This window comes from Haliaeetus leucocephalus, unplaced genomic scaffold, assembly GCF_000737465.1.
Source record: "Haliaeetus leucocephalus isolate CR32 unplaced genomic scaffold, Haliaeetus_leucocephalus-4.0 Scaffold151, whole genome shotgun sequence".
Lineage (NCBI taxonomy): Eukaryota > Metazoa > Chordata > Aves > Accipitriformes > Accipitridae > Haliaeetus > Haliaeetus leucocephalus.
In genome coordinates this window covers 15601414-15625825 of record NW_010972587.1, presented here as the reverse complement: position 1 = coordinate 15625825, position 24412 = coordinate 15601414, and the positions used below count along the sequence as shown (strand labels likewise).

Sequence of the window (24412 nt, the reverse complement as noted above, 5' to 3'; positions counted from 1 at the left end):
TCCTTGCTTCAGTGCCAGCTCCCAGCACCCTCTGCAGCTGGTCCCCTGGAAGCAAAGAGCCAGAGCAACACTCTCCTGTGGAAGTGTCTACCACATCAAAAGCAGTCGGTCTAACCCTGTTCTTACCTTTAAAGGCACCTTAGGGGAATATGCTGCTTCTCGCTTTGCCATGAGAGAGAGCTTCTTCATTAACCACAGCAATGTGGCTGGCTGGCCTTTCTCTTCTGTGTCCTCTCTTTCTGCCTCTCCTTGAGCAGAAATGTCTTTCTCTTCCTCATCTTCTGAGGCCTCCTGCTCTTCCACTTCACAGCTGTGTTCTCCTTCAGCCTCTTCACCTTCTTCTGAGGCAGGGGCTAGCAAGTAAACAACTTTGGCCACAAAAAGCAAATTCTTTACAACCTGAAGCACGAAAACAGAGTATTCAGTCACTGTGGGTTCCCTCATTGTCAGCACCAGGGTATGTAAGAGCCAAGACTAGATCTGAAAGAGGAATCTGCCAACCCAGGAGGCTGTAATGACTTCACCCACTGCCGTCCAAGCCATGGGACAGAGCATGTTGCTCCTAACAGGAAAGCCCACCTCAGTATACTCCTGCAGTTTGGGAGTCTTTCCCCATGAGCTACTGTGCCTTTTGGGCTCCAGCACTTCCTGAGGCAAGGCTGCTCCTTTTGTCTTCTCCACCTCTGGCACAACCTGGCTCTCCACAAGGAAATCTCTGACCAGGTTCACAGTGGAGTCAGACCTTCAAGCAACAGCGTAAAGCTGGACTAAACGCTCCCAGCAAACAGCCAGGGCTCCAGTGCAGCTGCAGGCAACCAGCACCAGCAATCTGGATCCCCACTCCCGGATATGGTTGCCCAACCTGTTCCAGTCCGGGCTGCAGAGCCAGACTCTCCCCGACAGAAGGGACCCCAGTCCTGCCCTGCGTGGTGCCTCCCTTCTCTGTCCCCGCCACCCCTCAGCCCTTCCCAGCAGGCTGACAACACGAGAGGGGCTTTTCTGGGCCCCTCTGAGACATGCACCTGCTCAGATGCCCTCACACGGAGCAGCTGGCCCTGCACTGTGTATTTGCCCTGAGCCACCACCAGCCCACAGCACTGCTGTCCTGACTAGGACACAAGACTCCCTCACGGGCCAGGGCCGGCTCTGTGCCCTCCTGCAGCCCCAGACCCGCTCCTGCTCTCACCTGCTCTCCCAAAGACAGGTCCAGGAACTTGGACTGCAGCTGATGGCAGAATGCAAACGCGAGTTCCTTCATCTGGGGAGAGGAAAAAGGAGAAGGGAATTACTCTATGAAAGGGAGCCAGTAGCAGAAACTCAAAGCAGTGTTTTGCAGTCACCAAAGGTGGTTCCCAGGAGAGGCCAAGGGATCGGCTCAGCACACCTTCTGCCTGCATCTTGCAGCCTAGAGGGAAATCTTTGTGCTGATGAGAATAAAAGCCCAGAGAAGCCCCCTCCCAGCAGCAGACACCTCCTCAAATGCTTTAAGTGATCAGGATTAGGCAGCAGACAAACAACTAAAAGAGAAATGTGCGTGCCAAACTATACTACTATTTTTATGTCCCAGCCAGGGAATGGGCACAGGCGAGGTGGAAGGAGTGGTACAGACCTCATTACCTTTTTGTCCAGTTCAGCAGTCAAGAAGACTGTGGATGCAGACAGCTCTACTGACGTCTTTTTCCTCTTTCCTGCCTTTCTTTCCCTCCACTTGTTGACAAGATCTTCTGGCTTGTTGGATGCAAACAACAAGCCAAAGATCTCAGTAGCTGTCAGCCAGACCCAGCTGTGAGGATACCATAGGTGAGACTGGACATGACCTGGGGGAAAGAAAACCTCTTTCAGCACAGGAGCTGGTCCAGTGAGAGCAGAAAAAGAACCAGGTCCCTCCAAGCACATGCTACAATAAAAAGGTGAAGGAAATGAGCTGTGCTCATCTGCTCAGAACATAATCAAAGACTTCTTGGCAACTCTATCCAGCCAGAAAGTGGCAAAAAACTACAGGTAGCCTAATGTCCCCACGGTGACCAGGCGTTCTTGAATGCAGCCAGAACACTTCCAACCATCCCAAGACAGGGCCATTGCTGGAAAGCAATGGCAACTGGGCAGGAAAAGTGGGCACGGCTCAAAAAGACAGTTGCTCTGATTCTGGCTGACAAGTCACATTTCTGCAGCAACTGTGGTCCCCTCCGGGACTCAGTGCCACAGCTCATCTGCCCGTGACTGGGCAGCCATCAGGGGACTGGCTGCTGTGAGACTCAGGTGAACTGGCCCTGCTGCAGATGGTCAGATCAAACCCCTGGATGGAGGATGAGGATGCTTCAGATAACAGATGGAGCTGCCCTCTTGTCTCGCCTCTGTCCAAGCTGCGCATCACCCAGCAACCCAGGACTTACAAAGGTTCTCTCTTATCTCACTAAAGGCACCTGGCAGGCTGAACTCTTCAAAGACATTAACCAGCCAGACCCAGGCCTTCTGATAGCAGCAAATAAAGCAATTAAAAACAAGGCAACAAAATGCCAATAAGCCAGCCTGACATTGTACAATCTCACTCATGGGGAAATTGCTTGAATGCAATGACCTCCAGGCCTTAACACCTCCGGCAGATGCACAGTATTTACAGCACTATTACAATGTGTCATCGCTTGCTGGCTGGTATGTATGATCTCATCAAGAAAATCTCATCTTCCCAGGAGAACTGAACGTTTTCATCCAAGACGATGTAATTATGGTCAAACATGCAATAGTTTGCAACTATTTCCTCTTGGGATAATAGAAAATACTTCCCAGCAACTAAGACTGAGGGCATGTTGTTTTCATCAACCATGTAACCTTTTCCATTGACATCTTCTCTTTCACTGCCCAATAACTGCCATGTATTAGCATTTTGCAGCATGCAAACCTTGTATGACACAGTTCAGTTGTTTATATTAGGGTGTGAAAAACCAGATGGCACACAAAGAATCTTCCTTGTAACACAGCTGTAATAATTCTTGATACTTACCCCAGATATTGCTCACAACATCACTGTTCTTGGTTAATTGAATCAAGTTGCATTCTGTTATTAGCTTTGTTACCAGCACAAGAAAGCTGAATAGCAGCCTGTCTGCAGCCTTCTCCTCCTCCTCTTCAGTTATCTAATAAAATCAGCAAGTCAAGAAGATGCTTATGAGAACCTGAAGACAGTGCTTATTTACCCTACTAGATAAATTTTAGATCAACCCTGCAAAGAAAGAGAAGACTGACTTGTACCCAATTCCCAAAATAAACAGAAGAGAAGCAGCTCCACTAAAGCACTTCCTCTGCAGACTGAACCTCTGCAGGAGATTATTACTACAATCATTCTTGCTTGTTATACAGACGTTACTGTAACAAACTCTTAGTTTTCTAAATATAAGCAAGCACACACTGAATGTATATTGTTGACATCTATACATGTATTTGTGCACACTTGATTCTCATTATTAGAGCCAAGCTGAGCTCAGATTTGCCTGTGTCACCTGGGAAGCCCCATATTTGTTATGACAATCTGTGCACTGTGTTTTACTAAATTGCCTTCAGGTCCTCACCCTGCCTGCAATCACCAGCTGGCTTGATATAACTAGTCAGTGCTTTACCTACATGTCACAGCACAGGGGGTGATTACATTGAATTTCTCCTCACTACAGGTATTTTATTTTCATCTCTTGCCAATTTACATACCCCGAGGCTCTTCTCTCTTGTTCAGCGTGTTGCCCTTGCACATTAGTAACATACGTGGCCACTCCCCAGGCGCAGTGACTGGGATCCCTCTGGGATTATCACGTCAAGCAGAATCTGAGGCAGCCTTATTCAATCAGCCTTACTCAATCTTATTCTGAGTTAATCATGTGCACGAAAAAGATTTTCCATATAACAAAACCACAGCCTGAAGTACAGGAAGGGAACTCCTTTGAAAGTTAAAGCTGTAGACAACACTGAACAATGCAGACAATCACAAGCGATGCACTCCTGACCTCCCACGCTTACACAAACCTCTGCAGCTAGCAGACACGTTTCCCAGTTAAACGGATGTTTGTGTGTGATCGTCAGGCTGTTTTTCAACTAAACAGATTCTAACCCATCCCAGTGCTACCTGTGCCATTCTTTCTGATGGTGTTTTTTGTAACTCCACTTTAAACAAAAAACAGAAGATCCTTCTCTCCTGCCACTGCAGGAAAGACCAGAAGCAGGGAAACCTACCTCAACATACATACTGCTGCATGCTGTAAGCTAAAAGCCTGAGACTCGAGGGCTGTCTCAAGAACCCCTTGCACCCACAGAGATCTTGATAGAGGCTGGGGCAAAGAGCAATATATGTGCTGGTTATGGCTGCAGGCTCAGCCCAGGTGGCTTTGCTAAGTTCCTTTGCCCCTTCTGCTGTGACACATGACATCAAATTTGGGCTTACAGACAAAAAATGTGGTTCTAGGTCAGTGAGGTCCCCTTCAGAACAAATGTGTGTGTTTCATGTCTTTCCTCTGTCCCAAACAGTAGTTCCAACAGTTAAGTATCTCCCCCACTTATTCCCTTTTTCCATTTTCTTAATTCTCTTTCCCCAAACCTCACACATGGGAAAAAATTACTTACGTGTTCAAATTTAATTGGGTTGATTTCTTTTTCAATCAAGGTGAGGACAGCTTCAAGCCGCCGTTCAAACATTACTCCCTCCACTTCAACAAATAAACCACATGCCTGGGCAGCCAACCTCCTGTGTAAGCTCTGCCAACAGAAAGAATAACACCCGTTGTTACTTCTTGATCATCAAATCCTGCAGCTCCCACCTGCAGGAGCTGGTAGCAACCCCTGCTTTTGCCTGTAGCAACAGTATCTTAAGAGAAGCTGGTTTTCAGAGTACTATTGAAAAAGGAGATGCTGCCAGCTAGGGAAAAAAGCACCTGGCAGCACAAGTTATCCCTGAAAACACACCCTAAAACTGAATGCCAAAAGACCTTTTCCAGCCCGGTTCCCAGCTGCAAAGCTCTGGGGGCTACTTTGCACTCTTTGATTCTTCACAGCGCAACAGGTGGCTCACAGCTATAAACCAGAACTGAACATATTAGGGATGAAAAGGATGAAGTGTTGAAGAACACTTACTCCACTAGTGTAGAGAGACAGAACCTGTGTCCAGTTTGAGAATAACTAAACATCCAGGCACCCAGATCAAAATGGGAGATCTGTAAGACTAGGTTTGCCACTTTCCAGCTGCTGGCGACAGAATGAAGCAAGTGTGAGCTAAAGACAGCATAAAAACCCAATTACTGGGATCAGAAGAGCTTTAAGGAATTTGCTCAAACCTTTAACCTGAGCAAAGACTACACTTGGTGAAATACCTGACCCAACAGAGGAAGTGTTAGGAAGCAGTGCAATGCAGCTGGGAACTCTGTAGGCTGACCGACAGCAGGAACAGTTCCCTGCATTCGTGCAGCTATACGAAGCTGTATCATTTCTTCCTCTTCTTACTATCAAGAGCTATGGTGCTGAGCGTAGCTTTAAAGAGCTTTTATTCTAAGCTGAATCTTGCTCATACTCCTTTCCTAAAACTACTAAGTCAGGCATAACTGAACCCACCAATGCACTAGACCTGGTATTAGCAATCTCTCACTTAATCTTTATCAGCCCCCAAACAGAGTCCAGACCTGGTCAGTGAAAAGACCAAAGAATACCTTCTTGCTGTGAAACCACTCTGTGACCAGTGAAAACATCAGATCTTGTTTTTCATTGTTTATCTTACTGAGGAGAGATTTACACGTCAAAGCCGCCATCTTTTTGCATTTGGCAGAGTCATCATTTATCATCATCATACAAAGAGAGAGAAAAAACAGCCCGCAGTATTTGTGGAGGAGATCCTAGAAAGAAACAACCATTAGTCAACCACACATCCCCAATGAGCTCCTGGCATTGAAAGGGGAAGAGGGGTATTTGTTGCACTGCATACAGGAGCAATGTCAGCCCTGACTGGGGTCCACATCAAGGCAGGTGAACTGAAAGGAGGAGATGATCCAGTTGTTGGAGCATGCAGGGAGTGGACAGCAGCCTCAGCCCTGCTCTGACTCCGATTTGATAACATGTCCCTGAGACAGCAACTTGTCAAACCTTAAAGGGCATTTTTATGCCTAACTCTCACTGAAACAGGCTTAAGTCCCTCAGCACTGCAGCAATCAGCCCAAAGGCCCTTCTTTCAGAGACAGCAGCTCCTGCTACTTTACAGAGTTGATGGGAACAAAGTTGAGATACTAAATCTAATCAGGCAGTGGTGAAGCACAGCCCACTGTGCAGAATTTCTCTTCCTTCCTCCCAAATTCTTGCCTGATTGCACTTCTCAGTCTCCTGAATGATCAGTCAAGCTCCAGCTGCAGAGCTTCAAGGCAGCTTAGCATTTTGCGTATGTTATCCTGCATAGATGCATGGTTATTTTTCAGCTTTCATTTTGATCCACTCCACTGAGAAGCCCTCCCTCTCCAGTTAGGCCAACAAAACAGATATGGTACATCACATACCAGTTCAATCAACAACATCCCTCATGAATGTTGGAAAAAAACCCACAATGAAAAAACTCTAGACTTCACTTTTTATTCATACCCCATTTCCTAAACGGGTTGTGTTTCTTCCTGGCATAAATCACCATCAAGTTTATCTAAACTCCAGCTGACAGAGCTTTATTTTACTTGCAGACTGAGCACATTAGATAAAGTAGTACTGCAGACTTTCCAGCATGTCATTTCTCTTTTGGAGCAAAGCCAGGTTCTTTGGAGATAAGTGAATGTTCTGCTCACAGTAAGAGATAATAGGAACTACCAAGTACTCCCAAAATAAACTGCTCTGAAAATGCTGTTACTGCAAGCCACAGTAACTGCTTGATGCTTGGAACACCAAGGGGCGCTTGTTACCTGTGGGAACATGTCAAGGAGGTACGCAATCATCTCCAGTGCAGATTCCCTTCCAGTTTCATACTCGTACCTGTGAGGAAATGATTAATGGTTAGGGCTGGGTTAGTACTCTAGAAAGTTGTTAACAATTTACAAGAATGGCCAATGCCAGAAACACACACTGACAGGGATCTTTCTACAACAGCTACCAGACCTGGTCTGATACTTAGGAGAAAAGAAGCAACAGGCCCATCAGCTCCATCTCCCAGAGACAGGCACAGAGACAAACAGGAGAAAAAGGGCTCCAGCCAACTTGAGTCAACACTTGTGTTATGGTGCTGGGGAACATGGTAAACTACTGTCACCTTGAGCAAGGGAGGGGTCATGCTCAGAAGGAGGTTTCGGGTACACTGCTCCTGCTGAATTGGTGCAGTTGATCTCAACTGTGCCTGCAACTGCAGTTGAGACCATTGCCATGGGGCAGCAGTCATATAAATGCACCTTCCCTTAATCTTTCTGGATTTCCAGTTCACCTGGTTTACAACCAGTGGAGCTGGTTAACCACTAGGCAAACAACAGAACCTTCATCTTACAAAGAGATGAAGAACAAAGCCAGCTGTGAAACAGGGAAGAGAAAAAGGGCTTGCTTTATCAAACAGCCCCTCTCCAAAAAAGGGAAGTGTTTTACAGGTAGGAAAGTGAAGACTTCAGCCACACCCTCTGCTCCTCACGAACAGCCCTTTGGCATGCAAAGTGGCCACTGAAGTCATACTTAAGCAACAAGGTTCTGTTCTGACAGAGATGTCAGGAATATAAACTCACTCCAGTTGTGCCAGCATGAAATCCAAATTGGGTTTCAGCTTGTCTCCAAGGGGGTAGTCCAGAATATATTTTAAGTAAATCTGGAAAGAAAAAACAACAACACAGAGACTAGTTACAAGAAACACTCAGGAAAGCTTGTAGAAAGGTTATGAAGAAAATTTAGTGATGGAACAGCAAGTTTATGAGAATCATCCCTTTCATCCCAAAAGTGCCAACAACTGCTCTCAAGCTCTGTGCCCGGAACAGGATCTGCAGGCATTTGACAACTGCCAGATCAGTCTTTAAAGTATTACTGTGATTTGTGCAGGCTTCTGTTACGAGAGATTCTGCATCCTTCAGAATTCATCCTGTAACTATGGAAATGCACTATTTGCTTACACACAGCTCCTGCTGCAGCTGTATCCCAATGCTTGAAATGAAGCAACCAATTCTGCCTTTTGGTGGCTTTTAGCTTGGAAAGAATGAGGAAGTAGTGGGAAGGAATCATGGATATGTGGCAAATTCTCATCTGCTGGGATTCAGAAAAGGGCAAGGCTCTTGGTTACGTGGGCCTAAAAGCATCCAAGGGAGGGACCGTGTCACTGCTGCTGAGCAGCTCTCTAGAGGTACACTACAGCAAGCAGTCTCACTACAGGCAAGCAGTCTGTGATTCTGCTATGTACCAGTCACAAGAACTAAACCCAGCCAGATAACAAGTGGAACAAGGATTAGCAAGCAGGGGAAATGGGGTTAGGGGTTCAACAGGGCTAAGGCACATGTCTGTGAGAGCTGGGATGGCCACACTAAGACCTCTAGCCTGTTAGACAGCTGTAAGTAAAGTAAGAGACTTTCCATTCTACCAACCTGCCTGCACTGGACTCGTACTGGCTCACTCTGACCTGTGATGGCCAGTTGGGCAACCTTCTGCAGCACATCATCAATTTCAGGGACAATCAGCTTCCTGGATAAAATAGCCTAAAAATACGAAAGCACAGCTGGAGTCATGTCATTTTGCTTGCACGGTGTGAGGTGCAATACAATAACCTGGGATACGCTGGTCTCAGGTGGTATATTAACACTGACTTCTTCACATCTTCAAACATAGCCAGAGCAACTTTAAAAAAAAGTGTATAAACCAGCCTCCCAAACACTTTAAAGAGTGACTACAAGTCGAAAGGGAAAGCTTTGCTGCTTTCCCCGCCACCTACAACAGAGAGCCTTAACAGCATTCTGTGGCCTGTTCCTGACATGAGATCATACAGCCTTTCACCAGCAGGCAGAATCACTGCCATTCCAGTGGCTCACAGAACCCATACGCCTGCTGCACAGAAATACCTTGAGAAGGCCAAAGGCAGTGGCTTGGCGTGATGAATCATAGATGTCTTCTTCAGCAAAGCCAAGCAACACTTGGAGCTGTTTGCTTGTTATCTGACTCTTTGCATTCTTCACAAGTATCGTTACGCACTACAAAATCAAATTGCACATTGTCAATACACATGCAGTGCCATAAAATATAAGGCTGCACCAAAGCCTGACTCATTTATATCGCTTAGATTTGAAAAGACAAACTGCTGCTCTGAAACATGCAGCTAACACTGTTCTCATCACATTTTGCTTTCAGTTGGCAATTTTGAGACAAAAACCAAACACAAACAAATACACTAATTCAGACTAGTCTTTGAAATGAGTGGGGATGCTCAAACACATGAACCATGATGCAGGAACACAGCCAGGAAGAAGGAAAAATTCTTCTGGCACTGGCATTCAGCATGAATTACTCTAACTTTTCCTTATGATCATGAAGCTGTAATTAATTCAGCAATACATTTAGAAGACATCTTCACAAAGACACTGCATACTGTAAGTGTAGTTATTACTACTATTAATTGCCCCCTTCCTTTGTCTCACTTCAGCTGCCAGGGTTTACTCCAATGAATCATGTTAAAAGCAAGCTATTCAAGCATAGAATTGACGCCTCTCAAAAGACAGGGTGGTAACAAGATACTATTATAAGGAAGAAAGAAGGCAAATACGCTTCTATAAAAATACTTCAGATCCAAGCTGTACATTTTTGGGGGATAACTTTAAGTTCCCACTTGAGAAAGAATCAGCAAGGCCACATCTCCCTCACTACCTTGTGATCTCCAGACTACCTCTCCAGGGACAGCTGCAGGAGGGATCTGCAGTTGGAAGAGTCTCATTCTACAAAGTTAATCCTGAAGCAGAAAAGAGCAGAGCTGGGTATGACTTACTTTGAAACAGCTCACAACCAGGTGGAAATTCTGGCCTTTGGCTATTCCTGTCTTGGCAAATTCTTTCAGCAAGAGGAAAAGCTGCTTGATCAGTGACTCCAGATTTGTACTGACAGAAGGCAAAGGGAACTTTAAAATCCATACCAAGGACTGCAAAGCACCAGTGATCACCTGTAAGAAAGAGCCAAAGGACAGCACATGGGTATAATGACACTGAGGGAACACTTCTCTCACTCTGTTACAGACACGGTCAGGCTATCTGCAACTGTGATAAAAGGCAATTAGCTAACAAAATCAACCTCTTTCAAACCATTCATATGTAATACAAAGGGCTTCTCAGTTCTGAAAACACTATCTGCCACTCCCTAATTCTCTGACTTTGATATTACTATGTAAAGACAATAACACAGTGCTGATTCAGCAGATGGCCAGAACTCTTTCTGAAGCAGAGGTGCCTTCAAGGCATAGAAGTTGCTCTGCCAAAAACCCAGGTCACCTGAGTGCCCTGCTCCAGGTAACTGATAACATATGAAGCATGGCTTCCATTCCTCAGAAACTCAAGGTTTAACAGATTTCCTCCTAGGCTCACTTAAATTTAAAGCTGCCCTAAAAGGACGCTGCCTATTGTGCTGGGAATAAAGCCATTAGAGTTGGATCAAAAGAAACCACAGCTGTAACAACACTGCTCCCAGCTGCCACAGGACTTCATGAACCTCCTCACAGATAGCCTACAAAGTCTGCAAGCAAAAGTCCTTGTATGAACATGCTCCAGGAGAACTTGTCCATACTTGAATCTGCAGCACTAGGGGCAGAGCTTCAGTCCTTCATCAGCCACAATCCTTCCTCCCCCTTGAGATAACATCTCCTCAAAGAACTTAATCTGCACATCTATGAAATCAGGTTTGAAAACGGGACGGCTTTCTCTTCTCTTGCAGATCAACTGCAAGATGACATTTGTGGGCAGGACTTTTCTTAGTAGAACAGAGAGAATAGACAGACTCCAGCTCAGAAGTGTACCTTGACATCCATAGATTTCAGGCAGTCTATAAGCAGCTGAACAAAAGGGTCTAACATTTCCAAAACATGATCCTCAGAAGAATTTACTTTGGACCTCTTCAGGCTCATGTGCAGCAACTGGCATAGAAAACACAGGACATTCATCTCAAAGTCAGGCTGGGACTCAAATAAGTCAAGCAAGGTCCCACACTGTTTCAGGCTGTAGTAGAATTTATGCCATATCCCATTCAAATATCTGCAACAGGCTGAGCACTTTTTATAGGTCTGTAAGAGGCACCATTGGAGTTACCACATGCAAAATAAAGTTAAGGCTAATGGCTACGTTGTTAACACAATATATCCAGAATACCTTCCTTCGAATACTCTTTAAAATATTTTGATTGCAAAGCTTTGTATCTGAGGAGATCCTTACCCGAAGTCCTGAATCAACCAAGATATACGTGTTAGTCCTGCTGCTGACACGTGCTTTCTGCCCTCCTCTCGTGGGAGTGGGTTGGAGCAGCAGGCAGCTCTCTGGTTGCAGCCGAGGATCTGGAGGAGGGGCAACTTTTTTTCTGAAAAGCAGTGTATGGCAAGGGAGAATATTCAGATTTCAACCCTCTCCACAAGAAGCTTGCTGTAGGGAGTGAAGAGAGCTGGACCATGCTCAGCTGCTACCCACACAGCAAGCAAAAGCAGGTCACAGCCAGAACACAATGAAATAAAACAAAAACTTGAGAGCAGCATGACAGATGGGACTCTCAGCCTTGAGAACAATATCACTATTACGAAGATAATAAATACACACTGATTTGCATAACATCCCCACTTTTTTCTTCTCAGTGGACAGACCAGTTTTGGTAAGTTCCTTCAAGCAAATATACCTCCTGCCACTGCTCACTGCACTTCATTTACTGATATTTACTTCAGTTTCTGATGCCTTATAAACATTGCTCCAAGAAGTCTGCAAACAGTTGTCAGATTCTAGAGCAAGTCAGCCTACGTAACATAGGAAATGCAAGACACCCAGAGCCAGCTCTGAGCAGTGACACCACCAGACGGCGAGGAAATCTGACTGTTCTCCCTGACTTCTGCACCAGCACCAAAGCGATAAAGTGACAGCCCACAGTTTCTCTTGTTCCTGACCCAATGAAAATGTCCAGGAACCCAAACACCTCTTACATGGCAGTTTGTAGCTCACTTCTAAACACTGCCCCTCGGTCCCTTCATCCGAACACCCAAATGCATACACCAGCTTACCAGATGGTGAAAAAGCCTTACTGAAGGCCCTGAGCACTTGCAAGAGTAGACTCCTGTGAGTTCAGCAAGCGCTCACTCCCATTTCCAAGCTTTCTCCTTGCCCTCTGACTGCCCAAATAACTCACATTGACAAAAAAAGGCAAATGAAAGCAAGGAAACCCTCATACGTTTCATCGGTTGGATTTGAGAGCTGCCATTTCTGCAAGCAAACCTCCAACTGATAACAGACCATCTGGCTAACATCCTGGAACTCACTTGGACTTTTCGGTGAGCAGAGGCAAGTTTTCACTGATGAGACCATGACTGAGGAGGAGGAGGGATGCTGCATTCATGTCCGAATTGAAGATCAGCCCTGCCATGATGTGACGCAGTGCTTCATGCACCTTCCGGACTATCTTCAAACTCGTAGTGCTCTCCAGAATCTGCAAAGGCACAACCATGAGAGTCAGGCAGGCAACATGAGGGCAATGATCTGCTCTCTGTACTCAGAAATCATGGGAAAAGCCAGAGCAATTCCTCCCTCATCACATGCTGCCATTAAGTCCCCAGCTCTCTACATAAACAGCATCCCATCGCCTTAGCTCTGCCCCCAAATCCCTCCCTTTCTCTCCAGCACCTTCTCAGCCTCCAGCCAGTTCACCTATCGCCACCAGGACACTCCAGAGCTCACGAGCAAACCAGGGCTCCACTTCTGCATGACCTTGCACTCTACTCAAAAACTGTATCTCTGAAAAGGCAATTACTGCACATGGACAGACCCTGAATACATTTTGGTGACACTTCCTCCACGCACAAGAGATCAAACCACAGAGCAGCCTTGCAGGACCTTGGAGCTCCAGAGGAAACAAGAGTTGACAGAGGGAGAGGGCATGGAGAACCCATAACGGGATGTTTCCTCTCTAGCAGGGGTTGAAAGCTTCTCAGAATGCCAATCCCTGCCCTGGACACCCATAGTAAAGTCTCATTTTATGAGCCAGGTGCATACTGCTTTCCAAAAGAAAAATGGGAAGCCAAAGCAGGATTATATAGGTAATTTCACAGTAGCAACCCAGAGGCTCTAGAGTTTCTTTTAGATCATACAGAATTGAGAGTGCTCAGAGTTAAAGACTCTGGCTGACTTTTCTTACCTCTTTCAGTGGCAGAATAAGTTTCGTCACCTGTCCCTTTCCTATGAACTTTCCAAGAATTTCATAGGAATCGTAACTCTTGCTCTTGCGTGCTTCCATGACTTTGGAGACAATTCCCTTCACTTCCTTCTCTTCAGCCACATTCCCAAACAACTCTTGGTTGAAAATCTTTGGAAATCAGGAAAGTGAATGAGAGGAGCAGAAAAACAGAGCCAGATTCCTCCAGTAGCAGCAGAACACCACTATTTTTCCCCAGTCACAGAAAAAAAAAATTCTCCAGGTTTCCCAAAAATCATGTCTACCTTTCCTTTGTCAACATAAAACACACCAGTCTGAGCACACCAGATGAGGATGCTGTTCTCACACCCCTCTGTGGTATTGTGATACAGGGAGTAGGACTGCAATCAGACCAAGATATCTGAATATACCCCATCTGGTGGCCAGCTGAGCTCCTGGGCTCCACGGACAGCACTGACTAGAAGTCTGTTGACTTGCTCAACCATTTACAGAACACGGAAACATAGTTAGGTATCTTAATCTTGAACCCATTGCCTCTCAGGATGCAGGGCTCATGATACAGCCCCAGAGATACTTTGCTACTCTGCAAGGGGTCTGCTGATGCCTCAGTAGAAAACAGTCTCCTTCCTTTGCAGTACAGACACAATCAGCCCTGTTTGCCACCAAGTCCGAGACAAGCTACACAAAACCTCCTCCTCCCAGATGCTGCCCCAGGCATTTCATGATGCTCTTTCCTTCAATCTTGAATAGCTCTTACCTCAATCAGGATGTCTAAGCAAGGGTCCAAATCACCAGCACTGAGCCTGGTAGTAAGGCCCTTCAGTAACAGGTTCACAGTGAAAGTCAGCACATGGAGCTAGAGAAAAAGAGAACAGATCGTGTTTCCAAACCCCTGCATAGACCTCTTTAATAATAGTGGATGGGGAGACTCCCATAGCAGAGATATCACAACTCACACACAGTACTTGAGCTCTCATTATAGGAAAAAAATCACTGGGAAGACAAGAATCCATGTACTGGCAGCGGGAAGAGGACCCCTGTCCCTCCACATACTGGCAGGAGGGCTGGAATCTCCTCTTTCCCCTGTGCTCTTACTGATATTTTTAGGCTGTGCTAACTGGCACTTTCACTGTTACAGCAGCTAGAAGCTCACGCTATTCCACAGTGGTAATTCACCTAGAAAATTATTCTTAACCCCAACCACCATGGAAAGATGAATTAATAGTCAGAGCCTTGGCTCTGGATCTAGGAAGCAAGACTTCAATTAGCATCACCACATACTGTCTGTGCAGTCTCTGTGGCAACTCACCTCAGATGATACTTAGCCCTAATGACCTTACTGGAAAGATTTCCACTAATCTTACTGGAACCAGAAATTCATCCTTCACCTCCATACCTCAACTCTTCACTGGGAAAATGGAGATCCTCTCTTCTTCCCTGCTTAGACTCTAAGTTCTTTGGGTACAGACCCTCATTTGACACTTAGCATAACGAAGACTGATAGTATGCACTAGCAATAGGATTTAGTGTATTATACCAAGCTGTTCCACCAGTGCAAAACAATTTCAGTAGCAACTTCCCTTTGGATTCTCCTCCTAACACATTAAAAAAACCTACAGAGAGCAGAAGAGGAAGAATTTCAGCATTACCTGGTACCCATGGACGAGAGTGGACTGCATCTCTTTTAAGATATACAGAAGGTACTGGACTCCCAACACTTCCATGATTTTCGTAAGGGTGTTACGGGCGATGTCCCGGATTTCCTGAAATCTATTCCTCAGAAATGTGCAAACTTTCAGCAGGATGCTGGAAACAGAGATAGACAGCTTAGTTCCCAAACTCTGCCCCAAACAGAGCAGAACTAATTACACTGCTAGCTAAGGGGGCTGCTCTTCAGGGCTGTTTCACAACCAGAGCTATACTCAAAGCCAGCCTCACAGAAAAGCTTTATAGTCATACACACACCTACTGTCTTTCAAGACATTTTACCGATTGTCCTTTCTTTCTGTACATCGTTCTTTCCCCAGCTCTGCCACCCCTACCTCTGCAACTTGCGTCGCAGCTTTGCTCTTACTTAAAGGTTGACCAAGTTCCTTTCAAACTTAGCTTTACAGAAGTCAAATGCTGACAGAGGGTAATGTCACTAGGAAAATGAGTTTCCAAAAAAAAAAAAAAAAAAAAAAAAAAGTATTTGAGGACTGTAAGGATGCCCCTCTTGGATTTAGCCTTGTACGTAACCACAGGCTGAGAAAGGTGCCTGCATTCATTCCCAGCACAATGAACAGCATTTAAGGAGCTCCAACAGGATTTACCTTGGGAGGTTGGCTTCCATCACTTCTTGGGGAAGACACTGCATCATCCTGACCATTGCAAAAGCTAATGGAACACGAACTACCTCATCATCGTTCACAACGTTGGATTTCACAAGCTTGTGTTCCTCGTCTCTTTTAACCTTTTTAAGAGAGCAAGACACAATGCACTTTTAATATACATAAACAAATCCTGCTTTTTCTCAACTAACCCTAGAAGAGGCCAACAAGGCAAGTTGCTATCCTCTGCTGACTACAGGAAAAACCCAGACAGCTAAAGGACAAGTAAGAGGAATCGCTGTGTTTTCAATACAGGAGCCACATTGGGTGCTAGCAAGTGGCTGAGAACTTTTCAACAGGCTGCACAAAGTGAATTGTTTCAGTCTGTCAGTAATCTCCATGACACAACAAAGGGGATGAAGCCTCTTCTATGCCTTCAGGTGGTCTCTCTCCAGTTGTGTCTATTTTTAATGTGCTGCATTTCCACTGGGCTCTAAAGTAGCATCTCAACATTTATAGTAGCAGCACAGGCCTGCAGAACATCTTTCCAGTGCCAACTCCTCACCTTTGCAACAATACACCTGTGCAATTTAGGCAAGATGTTGACTGTCACTGTCTCTTGAATGTGTTTGATCAGACACTCCAGCTCCTCTTTATTTCGAGGTAAGAAAGAAACAGGTTTGGTCACTTGCTCAGCATCTTCAGATGTCTCAGCTGCTTGCTTAGGTTCTGCCGGCTCCTCAGGGAGATTTTTCCCTTTCTTTTCCTCAGTCACCTCCTCTTCCCCTTCACTCTGCTCCAATTCCATGGCTTCTTCAGCCTCCACCACTGGCTCAAGGTCCATGGCAGCAGCTTCTGTCAAGTAATTGTCAAAAGCGCAAGTAAATATAGGAGGCCACAAAAATAGAGCCCTTAAAAGAGACTCTTGTGATGGCTTTGTTCTGGACAAAGACCTATCATCATTGACAGCAAGCAATCAGTAAGCATCAGAGCTGTTTTACTGGGTAGAGAAGCTCTGGCATGCCAGTTTCTGATAATCGCCCCTCAGGGCTAGGCTTAAAGCAACAACTAGGTTACTCTTCGGCTGAACTTCATAGACAGCTCAGCAAAGGTCAATGTGCTTGAACCTTACAGAACTGCCATTCACTTACATTTGAGAATTTCACAAGGCAAGAGGTAGTGACAAGCACAGCTGTGAGATATCCTCCTCCTTCCTCAGAATATCCCAAAGGCCATAACATAGGTAACCATAACAGTGAAGAAGCCAGAGATGCTACTTTTTCCCATGAAATGGCAGGGGAAGCAAGGTGAGGACATACAGCACCCTTCTCAGGATGCAGATAACCATGAGAGCAGCCAACATCAAGGACACAAATCTCAGATGTGTCAGCAGCCACATGGGTGGGTGCAGACCTTGGAGAACCCCTCAGATTTGCATAAACCCAGCTGGGGCTGTTTTGACTTATGGAGGCCTGGGATGGAGAGATAATGTGGAGATGGTTCCCCCCACCTCTCCTCACTTTGTCAACACACAGGAGGACAGTCTGCATTGCTCCTGAGGAGGGAAGTCAAAACTAGCTTCCAATGTGCACATTTTAAAAAGATGGGAGTAGCTGACCTCAAAAGCAAAACACAAAATTTCGATAAGCTGCACTTTGAGCAGTTAGAGGTAGTGTTTCTACAATCAGGAGCAGAAAGCTCACCTTGGTTGTCAATGGTCACAAGCTGCTTTTCAAGCGTTTCATGGTCAAAGTGAAAGGCTTCCAGCACTGTCTCTAACAAGCTGTGGAGGGAAAACACAAAGACAGATCAGCCCTCCGCACAAAAAGGGGAGGCTGTATAGACCAATACAACAGAAAATCTTACAAGCGCTTCTTGGAAAACTTCAAACCCAGTGACACTGCAGCATAAGGAGGTTTACCCTGAAATAACAGCCCAGGAAATAAAAACTGGCTGCTTTTCAGCTAGATACATTCTGTGACCTAGCTCACTGTGAAACCTCACAGGCGGTGGTACTGAAGCAATGGAGGTGTCCCAGGAGCAGAGACAGCCTGACAGAAGCAGAAGCTGCTAATGCTGGCATGCACTCAGTGAGACACAGCATGAGAAAGTAGGGACCTGCTAATCCTTCATAGTTGCAGGCTGCAAGGCCACGCCCACTTTCACTTGCATAAGGACACCTCAAAGTGGGCAACCTCACCCCAGGGAAGAGGCTAAAATCCATGTGATGCTCCTTAAGACACTGAATTTTGCCTTGGCAGTCTTTGGTTAAACCTAGAGCAGCATTGCTCATGGTACCTACCTGACTCCCAGCTTTGGACTGATCTGTCCTGTTTGCAGGACATGGATGAAATGCTTTAAGTGGTACAAGTACGCTGACCACGACAGATGTCGGCAAACAGCTCCAACAACTTCAACTGAGGCTGTTACCATATTTTCATGCTGCCCAAAAGATAAAAATTCAGTTACTGTTACACATTCATGATGAACATGTGTCTAAAGCATACTTAAAGCAACAAGAGCCAGAAGAAGTAATGTCTGTCTAGTGGGGATGCTTGGTCTTCAGCCTTTAGATCTCCTACCAAGCACCAGGTTAAAAATAAATAAATAAATATATATATATCACACTTCACCAAGCAGATCTCCAGACCCACTTCCTCCAAATATTTCTGCACACATTTAACTTTTCTCACATAACTAAATCTATGGGCTCACTTGTGTGAAGAACTAAAAACCAGTCAAGATATCTAACCACAGACACATGGTACATTGCTGGGCTATGCTGATCAACTAGAAATACACATCGTTAACCCATTTCTGATGCAAAATAAAATGTGTTTGTTTCTTCACCAAGGTTTCAATCAACACATTTTACCTCCCATTGGTCAAAGAGTGACTGCAGTCACTCTACTGATGGGCACAGTCTGAAGGGCTGCAGGTGCTGGGTCCTGTGCCTAAGCTCTAATTGTTTCTGCTTCAGAAGAATATTGCTGACAGTAAGCAATTAGACATTTGCTTGGTCTGACATAAGCAGCTCTACTGCTCCTGACAGTGTGCAGGGAACTACAGCAGTGTGAAACCTTGCTTTTCCAAGTCACAGGTAGAAAGTCTATCCACATTGACATCACAGGTAATTTCACCACATATATTTTCAATAAAATGTATGGGAAATGACAAACAATATGTCACCTTTCAAACTTTAATTACAAAGCTGCTAATGATTTCAGAGGTTTTCAGCAGATTCCTGCAGCTCTCCTGTAACTCCAGAAAAAACAGCATTTATTCCCACCTCAATTACTAGGCACAGCCTATGTTCCCCACCACACACATTCTGCTGCCAAACAGTAACTAATCTCCCAAGTGAACAGGAAGAGAGCAGTTTGGAAGCAGAGGGGAAAAAAATAATTACCTGATTACAAAAAAAGCAAACAAATATAACCCAAGTAAAAAAAAAACAAAACAAAAAAACCCCCAACCACTAAACACTTAAGAGATCCACCTTCGAGAAACAGGACAGGTTTAGCAGATATAGGATTGGGCCCAGACTGCATCTGCACCTTCCAAACCCTCTTTCTGCCACAAAAAGCAGCACAGCGCTCTTGTCTGAAAGGGGAACACTCACTCCACAAACCTATCAGCCTTTCAAAGTGGTTAGTCTTTTAAGCAGAATGGTATACAAGAAAGGTGAAAATATTCAAATGGATGCATTCAATCTAAAAGCCTACCTTAAGCATTTTTTCATTAAAAATGGCAGTAGTAGCATAAGGCATGATGTAGTTCTGCAGGGATTTAGAAGACAGCACAAGCTTTTTTTCAGTGAGCTGCTTAGCCAGTTTCCTCAGAGCTCGTGCCCTCCTGTGGATCTGAGCCAAACATGAAAGAAAGTGAATGAAGCCTTTGAGTCACAGCTAGCACGAGGGAGCACATACATTCAGCAGTTCTGAAAATGTCTCAATTTTAAGTAATGACATAAACATATTATGGTCATTTCCAAGGACAGGCCATACCCTTTTCCTTCAGTCTCTGGGCTTTCACTAGCCTTTTGCCTCAATAAATATTCCAACTCAATGGGATATTTCACTGTGAATTCACAATCATAAGACTGTGCCATCCTAAGGTCTCAGACAGGGAAGGGAACTGATACAAGATAAGGCCTGATAAAACTACAAGGAAAAAATTTAGACTCTACATATAACTATGGATGTAAGAAAGACACTCTCTGATTGCATTTCTGAAAGCAGGAGAAACACCGTATTTTCATACTGCAAGAAAAAACAGGAGATGAGGCTTTGTGCGACATTTATTTTACAAACGTCTGTGAATGAAAAGGGGCTGCAAAGCCTCCAGACAGAGAGCAGCAGGGAATAGGCTAGAAAAAACAAAGACCTGTTCCCTGCCTGTGTCAAAGGGATCCTCAGGGCACTGTGCTGACTGTGGGCTAGGTCACACATAGGTTGTAATGTGGAGTTGCCTGCTCAAGATCATGAACAATCACTTAAAATGAAAGCCATTATTTTAGCTGAATTAGGAAGAGGTAAAAACCAGTGCTGCTAAATCATAAAGCCAAGAAATTTCTAGACGGAAATATGACTTTGATTCACGACCACCCATATGACAATGCCCACATCCCTTTTTTTTCAACAATATCTAATGACACAGGTTCAATATCCCTGTAAAGACAGCTCACAGATGCTTTGGAAAACATTACCCCACAGTAAAATGCTTTTGTTTTGGCAGGGGGAGAAAGGCACTAGGGAATGCCTGTTGCCTTTTACCTGCATGTGTTTCATGTTCTCAAAGAAGTCCATGTCAGGATCATGGCAGTTGGTCAACTGGACCAAGTCCCGGAATTCAGGATTTGCTGGGAACGTCTGAATAAGGCAGGAAAGCAATGATGTGTAGTCCTGCTGGATGCTCTGCAAATGGCAAGCAGTGAACATTAAGTACCCCTCAGAGAGGTTGCTACACAGTCCTCAGAACAGCAGTGCTGTCATTTACAAATATTTCAGGCCAGCAAGTCCTATTCTTTGGTAACAGCAAATACACCTGTATTTTGGACTGCACATTAATTAAAGTTTCCCCTCCAAAGCATAAACTACAACTAAGAAAAGCTGAACAATGGCAAAGAAACAGAAGACAGACGAGTTCTATCACTTTTTAGATTTTAATAAGATTTCAAATGAAGGGTAAGTTTACAGTGGGTATCTGCACTTCTTATCCCAGCAAGGGACTCTGAGAACTCATCCATAAATGCCTCATGTACCCTGGTGTCCTGAAGACAGCTGGAGATGTGTAATCAGATAACACTGCCTTACCTCAGTCTTACTCTTCAGCCCCCTTCTCACAGACTCCAGGAGAGTATGCTGGATTAACTCCTTGTAGTCATCTTCTGTGTGGTCAATTTCTGCCAGTCGGCGAATAAAACTGGTCAAGCAAAGGCTTGCATTGTCACTAAGAGCCATATCCCCTAGCTGAGTGGATGAAGAAATTGCACCACGTGAGTCTGGATACGACACCTTTTTCTCCCCAAAAGACTGGACTGAACATTACCACCAGACACAACATAACAAGGCCTGTAGAGACCCAGTCACTCTTGAAATCCTTCCTGTAGAAGTTCTAGTCCTGAATTAATGCCCACCCTTCCAATCAGGAAAAATTCTTTTACATTTACCAGCAGGCCCATCTAACCAGGACATGCTGCAACAAAAAGAAAAGCAGCTTTTCAAGACTGTAATATGCCTTCTATACAGTACAAATGGACTGAACAGTTCCAGGGCTCACTGATAGAAAGGTGCACCGTGCTCAGGCGAGCATTCTTGCTGCACTGTATTTGCCCATCCAGACACACAGATGAAAAGGCAAGTGGACAAAAATTAAAAACAGGTGTTTGTAAGAAGACTAAAATATGCTCTCTGAAAGTTTCAGAGTGTCAAAAAACAGACAATGGAAATAATTTGGAAGTTAGATCCATCACAGACACATGGTGCACAAAACAAGAGAAGGAACATTCAGCCAACCTGGATGGTATAGAAGCAGTTGTGCATAACAGGGATGAGGAAGTCAACATCCACTGCTTTCATTTCCTTGATGTGGGCCGTGATTGACTGGAATGCTGACAGACGTACATCGAAGTCGATATCATCGAGATGTCGTTGATCAAAGGCATTCAGCTAAGATAGAGCAATAAGTCATTCATTAAAAAGGCCAGAAACATGACAATACAATCTTGGGGAAAAAAGTGAGCAAAGAAACTGCATACCTTAACAACATCAGTAATATATTTCAATTCACAGTCCAAATCAGATAAAGTCTAAAAAGAAACATAAAAGAAAACAGTCTAACTGTTATAGTTGTTAAAAATTTGGAGAACCCAAGACTTTACCACTTCAGAAAAAAAAATAAAGCAAGCAACAGCATCAATCTTTCTCCTGTTACAAGCTTAAAAAGAGCCATTCTTCCTTAAGTTCAAAGATGTGTCTTTTAAGTTCCTGAGTTTCTACATAACTACACTGAGTGTTTCCTGGGTTTTCCTGCTGAAAAAAAAGTTATGTAAGTCACTTCAAAGATGTACAAAACAACCTGACCGCTATAAATCAGTAAGAGAAGAATACAAATAAACATAATCTTCAGGATGCTGAAATCCATTCTTATTTCATGAGGACAGAGGATTTGTTAGGGATGAAGTATGCTTTATTTGGCTTCCCTTATACAAAAGAACCCTGGTGATGCTCACATCAACCAGGCTGTAAGCCAAAACTTTTACAAATCTTCATGCAGCTCATTAATTTCTATCATATACAATTCTGTTACTTTCACTTAACAGATGATGTAGATTAAAAACGGTTTTAAGCTCATGTACAACAAAGATAAATACTGCTATTTATTTTGTTCTTGATCTCTTAGACTGAGTAAAAAAAGAACAGAAAGACATGGAAAAATGCAATACCTGAAATACCAAGCACAACTTATGTCGAGACAGTTTGTTCTGGATGACAGAAAAAAGCTTTGCCAGTGGTTTGAGAAAGCTTGTAGGGTTTGAGCAATGCCTCAGCAAGTTCTGCACTGTCTCCAGAATGTCAATCTCTGTACCCTGAAAGAGACAGATAACTGTCAATAAATATTGAAACCTCAGGAGATTATTCCATTTCCTTGGGAAATATTTCAAGACAGAGTGAACTTAACCACTTTGCTGTATTTTATTCAGATCACAGATACTGAATAAGAACAAATTAGAAGGACACAACGCAATCATCAAATCTCTCAGAAGCACTTGCAACCTTTCAATTAGACACAAGCACAGTGTTGGAGAAGAGTGCCATCACAACCAAGACTTCTTTTTTGTGTCTCTCCTCAAATGACTCAAAGGTCAGGAGAACTAACAGAGCTTTAAAAAGCAGTCTTTCTTTAACTTGTGAAATGAATATTAACAGCACCATATACTTGTATGATCCTCCTGAATGGAAACCATGTATGGTCCCCTAACGACTCACAGATTTAAAACCAAAGAATCCTCTCTGAACAATTAAATGACCGCTTGCAAAGCAGAAGCTACAGGTTGCTGCCTAGCAGTTCTTTCTGCAAACCTAAAATCTCTCATTAAGCAACTGTATGTCTTTTAGGAAAAAAGAAGACCCAAGCCTGGATCCAAGGATTCAGGCAATCAAGCTGAATAATCGATAGGTTCATTCATTGTAGATGGGACTATATTTCTGAAAACAAGGTTTAGCAGTGAGGGAAGCCCAGACAAAATAGTCTACCAATATTCTCAGTGCTTGATTTATTTAACAGTTTACAAAACCCTAAGCCATGGAGAGCTCTGCTTCCTTCAGCTGCAGCCCATATGCTTTGCATGCCTGAGGAATTCAGGATTTCAGGGAAGTTTCAGTTCTGAGATGTTGAGGATTTCTTGGCTGAGCAAGGGCATGCGAGCAATCCAGCCGTTGGGTGGGAACGAAGCATAAGTTTACAAAGTGCTGGAGCAGACAAGGACACTGTGTCCTTGTACGCTGGGAAAAAGGAAGATAAGAAGAGCCTGACAAACAACTCCTGGATGCTGAAGAATGAGATAAGTAACTGCTGGACACCTCGTGAAGAAGCTTGCACAGCCAATAGAGAATAAGATAGTGTCGCGTGAAACAGGGTATTGTACCAATTAGAGTATTGTATAAGGCGCGTGGACAAGTCAGTCTTGTATAAATGTCAAGACGTCTGAACAGTAAAGGAGCAAGATGTTAACTCATATTGAGTGTGATTCTTGACTTTGGCCGTTCTTCCCGACACTGAGATACACTTCTGTACCCACAAATGGATTCCTTAAGAGTGGAAGGACAACAGAACGGAAGCAGCAAATATGGGAGCATGTTAATAGCACTGTACAAAGTTTGCCTTTCATCCTGCAACAGACCAGTGTAGCACTGCCCATTACACAGCACGTACTACATACTCAACCATATGTATTCATATTGCCATCCAGATGCTGTGCCTTTGGATTTGGGGTGCATAAAATCCACAGTGAAGAGCAGCATTTATTTCAAACACTGCAAGGAATTTGGTGGATCGACTACAGTGGCAAAGGAGGTAAAGACTGCATAAAAACTTCTGCAGACCTTCCCCACGAAAAGGGGGAAGAGAGTCAGCCTGGGCACTGGCATCCCTGTGAAGTATCCAGTAACTCGTACATATCAACATGCAATGTCACAGCGTTCTGAGCAGACTACAAATACATGAAAACTTGATTTCTGGCTAATCATGAGAAATGGCATGTA

At 44.3% G+C, this 24412-nt stretch overlaps 1 protein-coding gene across 1 annotated transcript in view; it reads right to left on the bottom strand.

Annotated features, from left to right (window-relative positions):
- Positions 1 to 24412, bottom strand: part of UTP20 (UTP20, small subunit (SSU) processome component, homolog (yeast)) — a 62924-nt gene that overhangs the window by 3487 nt on the left and 35025 nt on the right. Inside the window, exons 33-59 of the mRNA XM_010561989.1 lie at positions 22594 to 22737; positions 21907 to 21957; positions 21665 to 21817; positions 20963 to 21118; positions 20423 to 20563; positions 19373 to 19510; positions 17950 to 18089; positions 17351 to 17430; positions 16213 to 16502; positions 15651 to 15790; positions 14988 to 15144; positions 14096 to 14194; positions 13321 to 13488; positions 12449 to 12615; positions 11367 to 11508; positions 10955 to 11071; positions 9938 to 10108; positions 9021 to 9149; positions 8550 to 8660; positions 7707 to 7786; positions 6906 to 6975; positions 5682 to 5864; positions 4606 to 4737; positions 3002 to 3134; positions 1618 to 1817; positions 1187 to 1258; positions 127 to 399 (exon numbers count right to left, since the gene is read on the bottom strand). Of these exons, the coding sequence (XP_010560291.1) occupies positions 127 to 399; positions 1187 to 1258; positions 1618 to 1817; positions 3002 to 3134; positions 4606 to 4737; positions 5682 to 5864; positions 6906 to 6975; positions 7707 to 7786; positions 8550 to 8660; positions 9021 to 9149; positions 9938 to 10108; positions 10955 to 11071; positions 11367 to 11508; positions 12449 to 12615; positions 13321 to 13488; positions 14096 to 14194; positions 14988 to 15144; positions 15651 to 15790; positions 16213 to 16502; positions 17351 to 17430; positions 17950 to 18089; positions 19373 to 19510; positions 20423 to 20563; positions 20963 to 21118; positions 21665 to 21817; positions 21907 to 21957; positions 22594 to 22737 (3837 nt within the window). The remainder of the gene's footprint in view (positions 1 to 126; positions 400 to 1186; positions 1259 to 1617; positions 1818 to 3001; positions 3135 to 4605; positions 4738 to 5681; positions 5865 to 6905; positions 6976 to 7706; positions 7787 to 8549; positions 8661 to 9020; positions 9150 to 9937; positions 10109 to 10954; positions 11072 to 11366; positions 11509 to 12448; positions 12616 to 13320; positions 13489 to 14095; positions 14195 to 14987; positions 15145 to 15650; positions 15791 to 16212; positions 16503 to 17350; positions 17431 to 17949; positions 18090 to 19372; positions 19511 to 20422; positions 20564 to 20962; positions 21119 to 21664; positions 21818 to 21906; positions 21958 to 22593; positions 22738 to 24412) is intronic.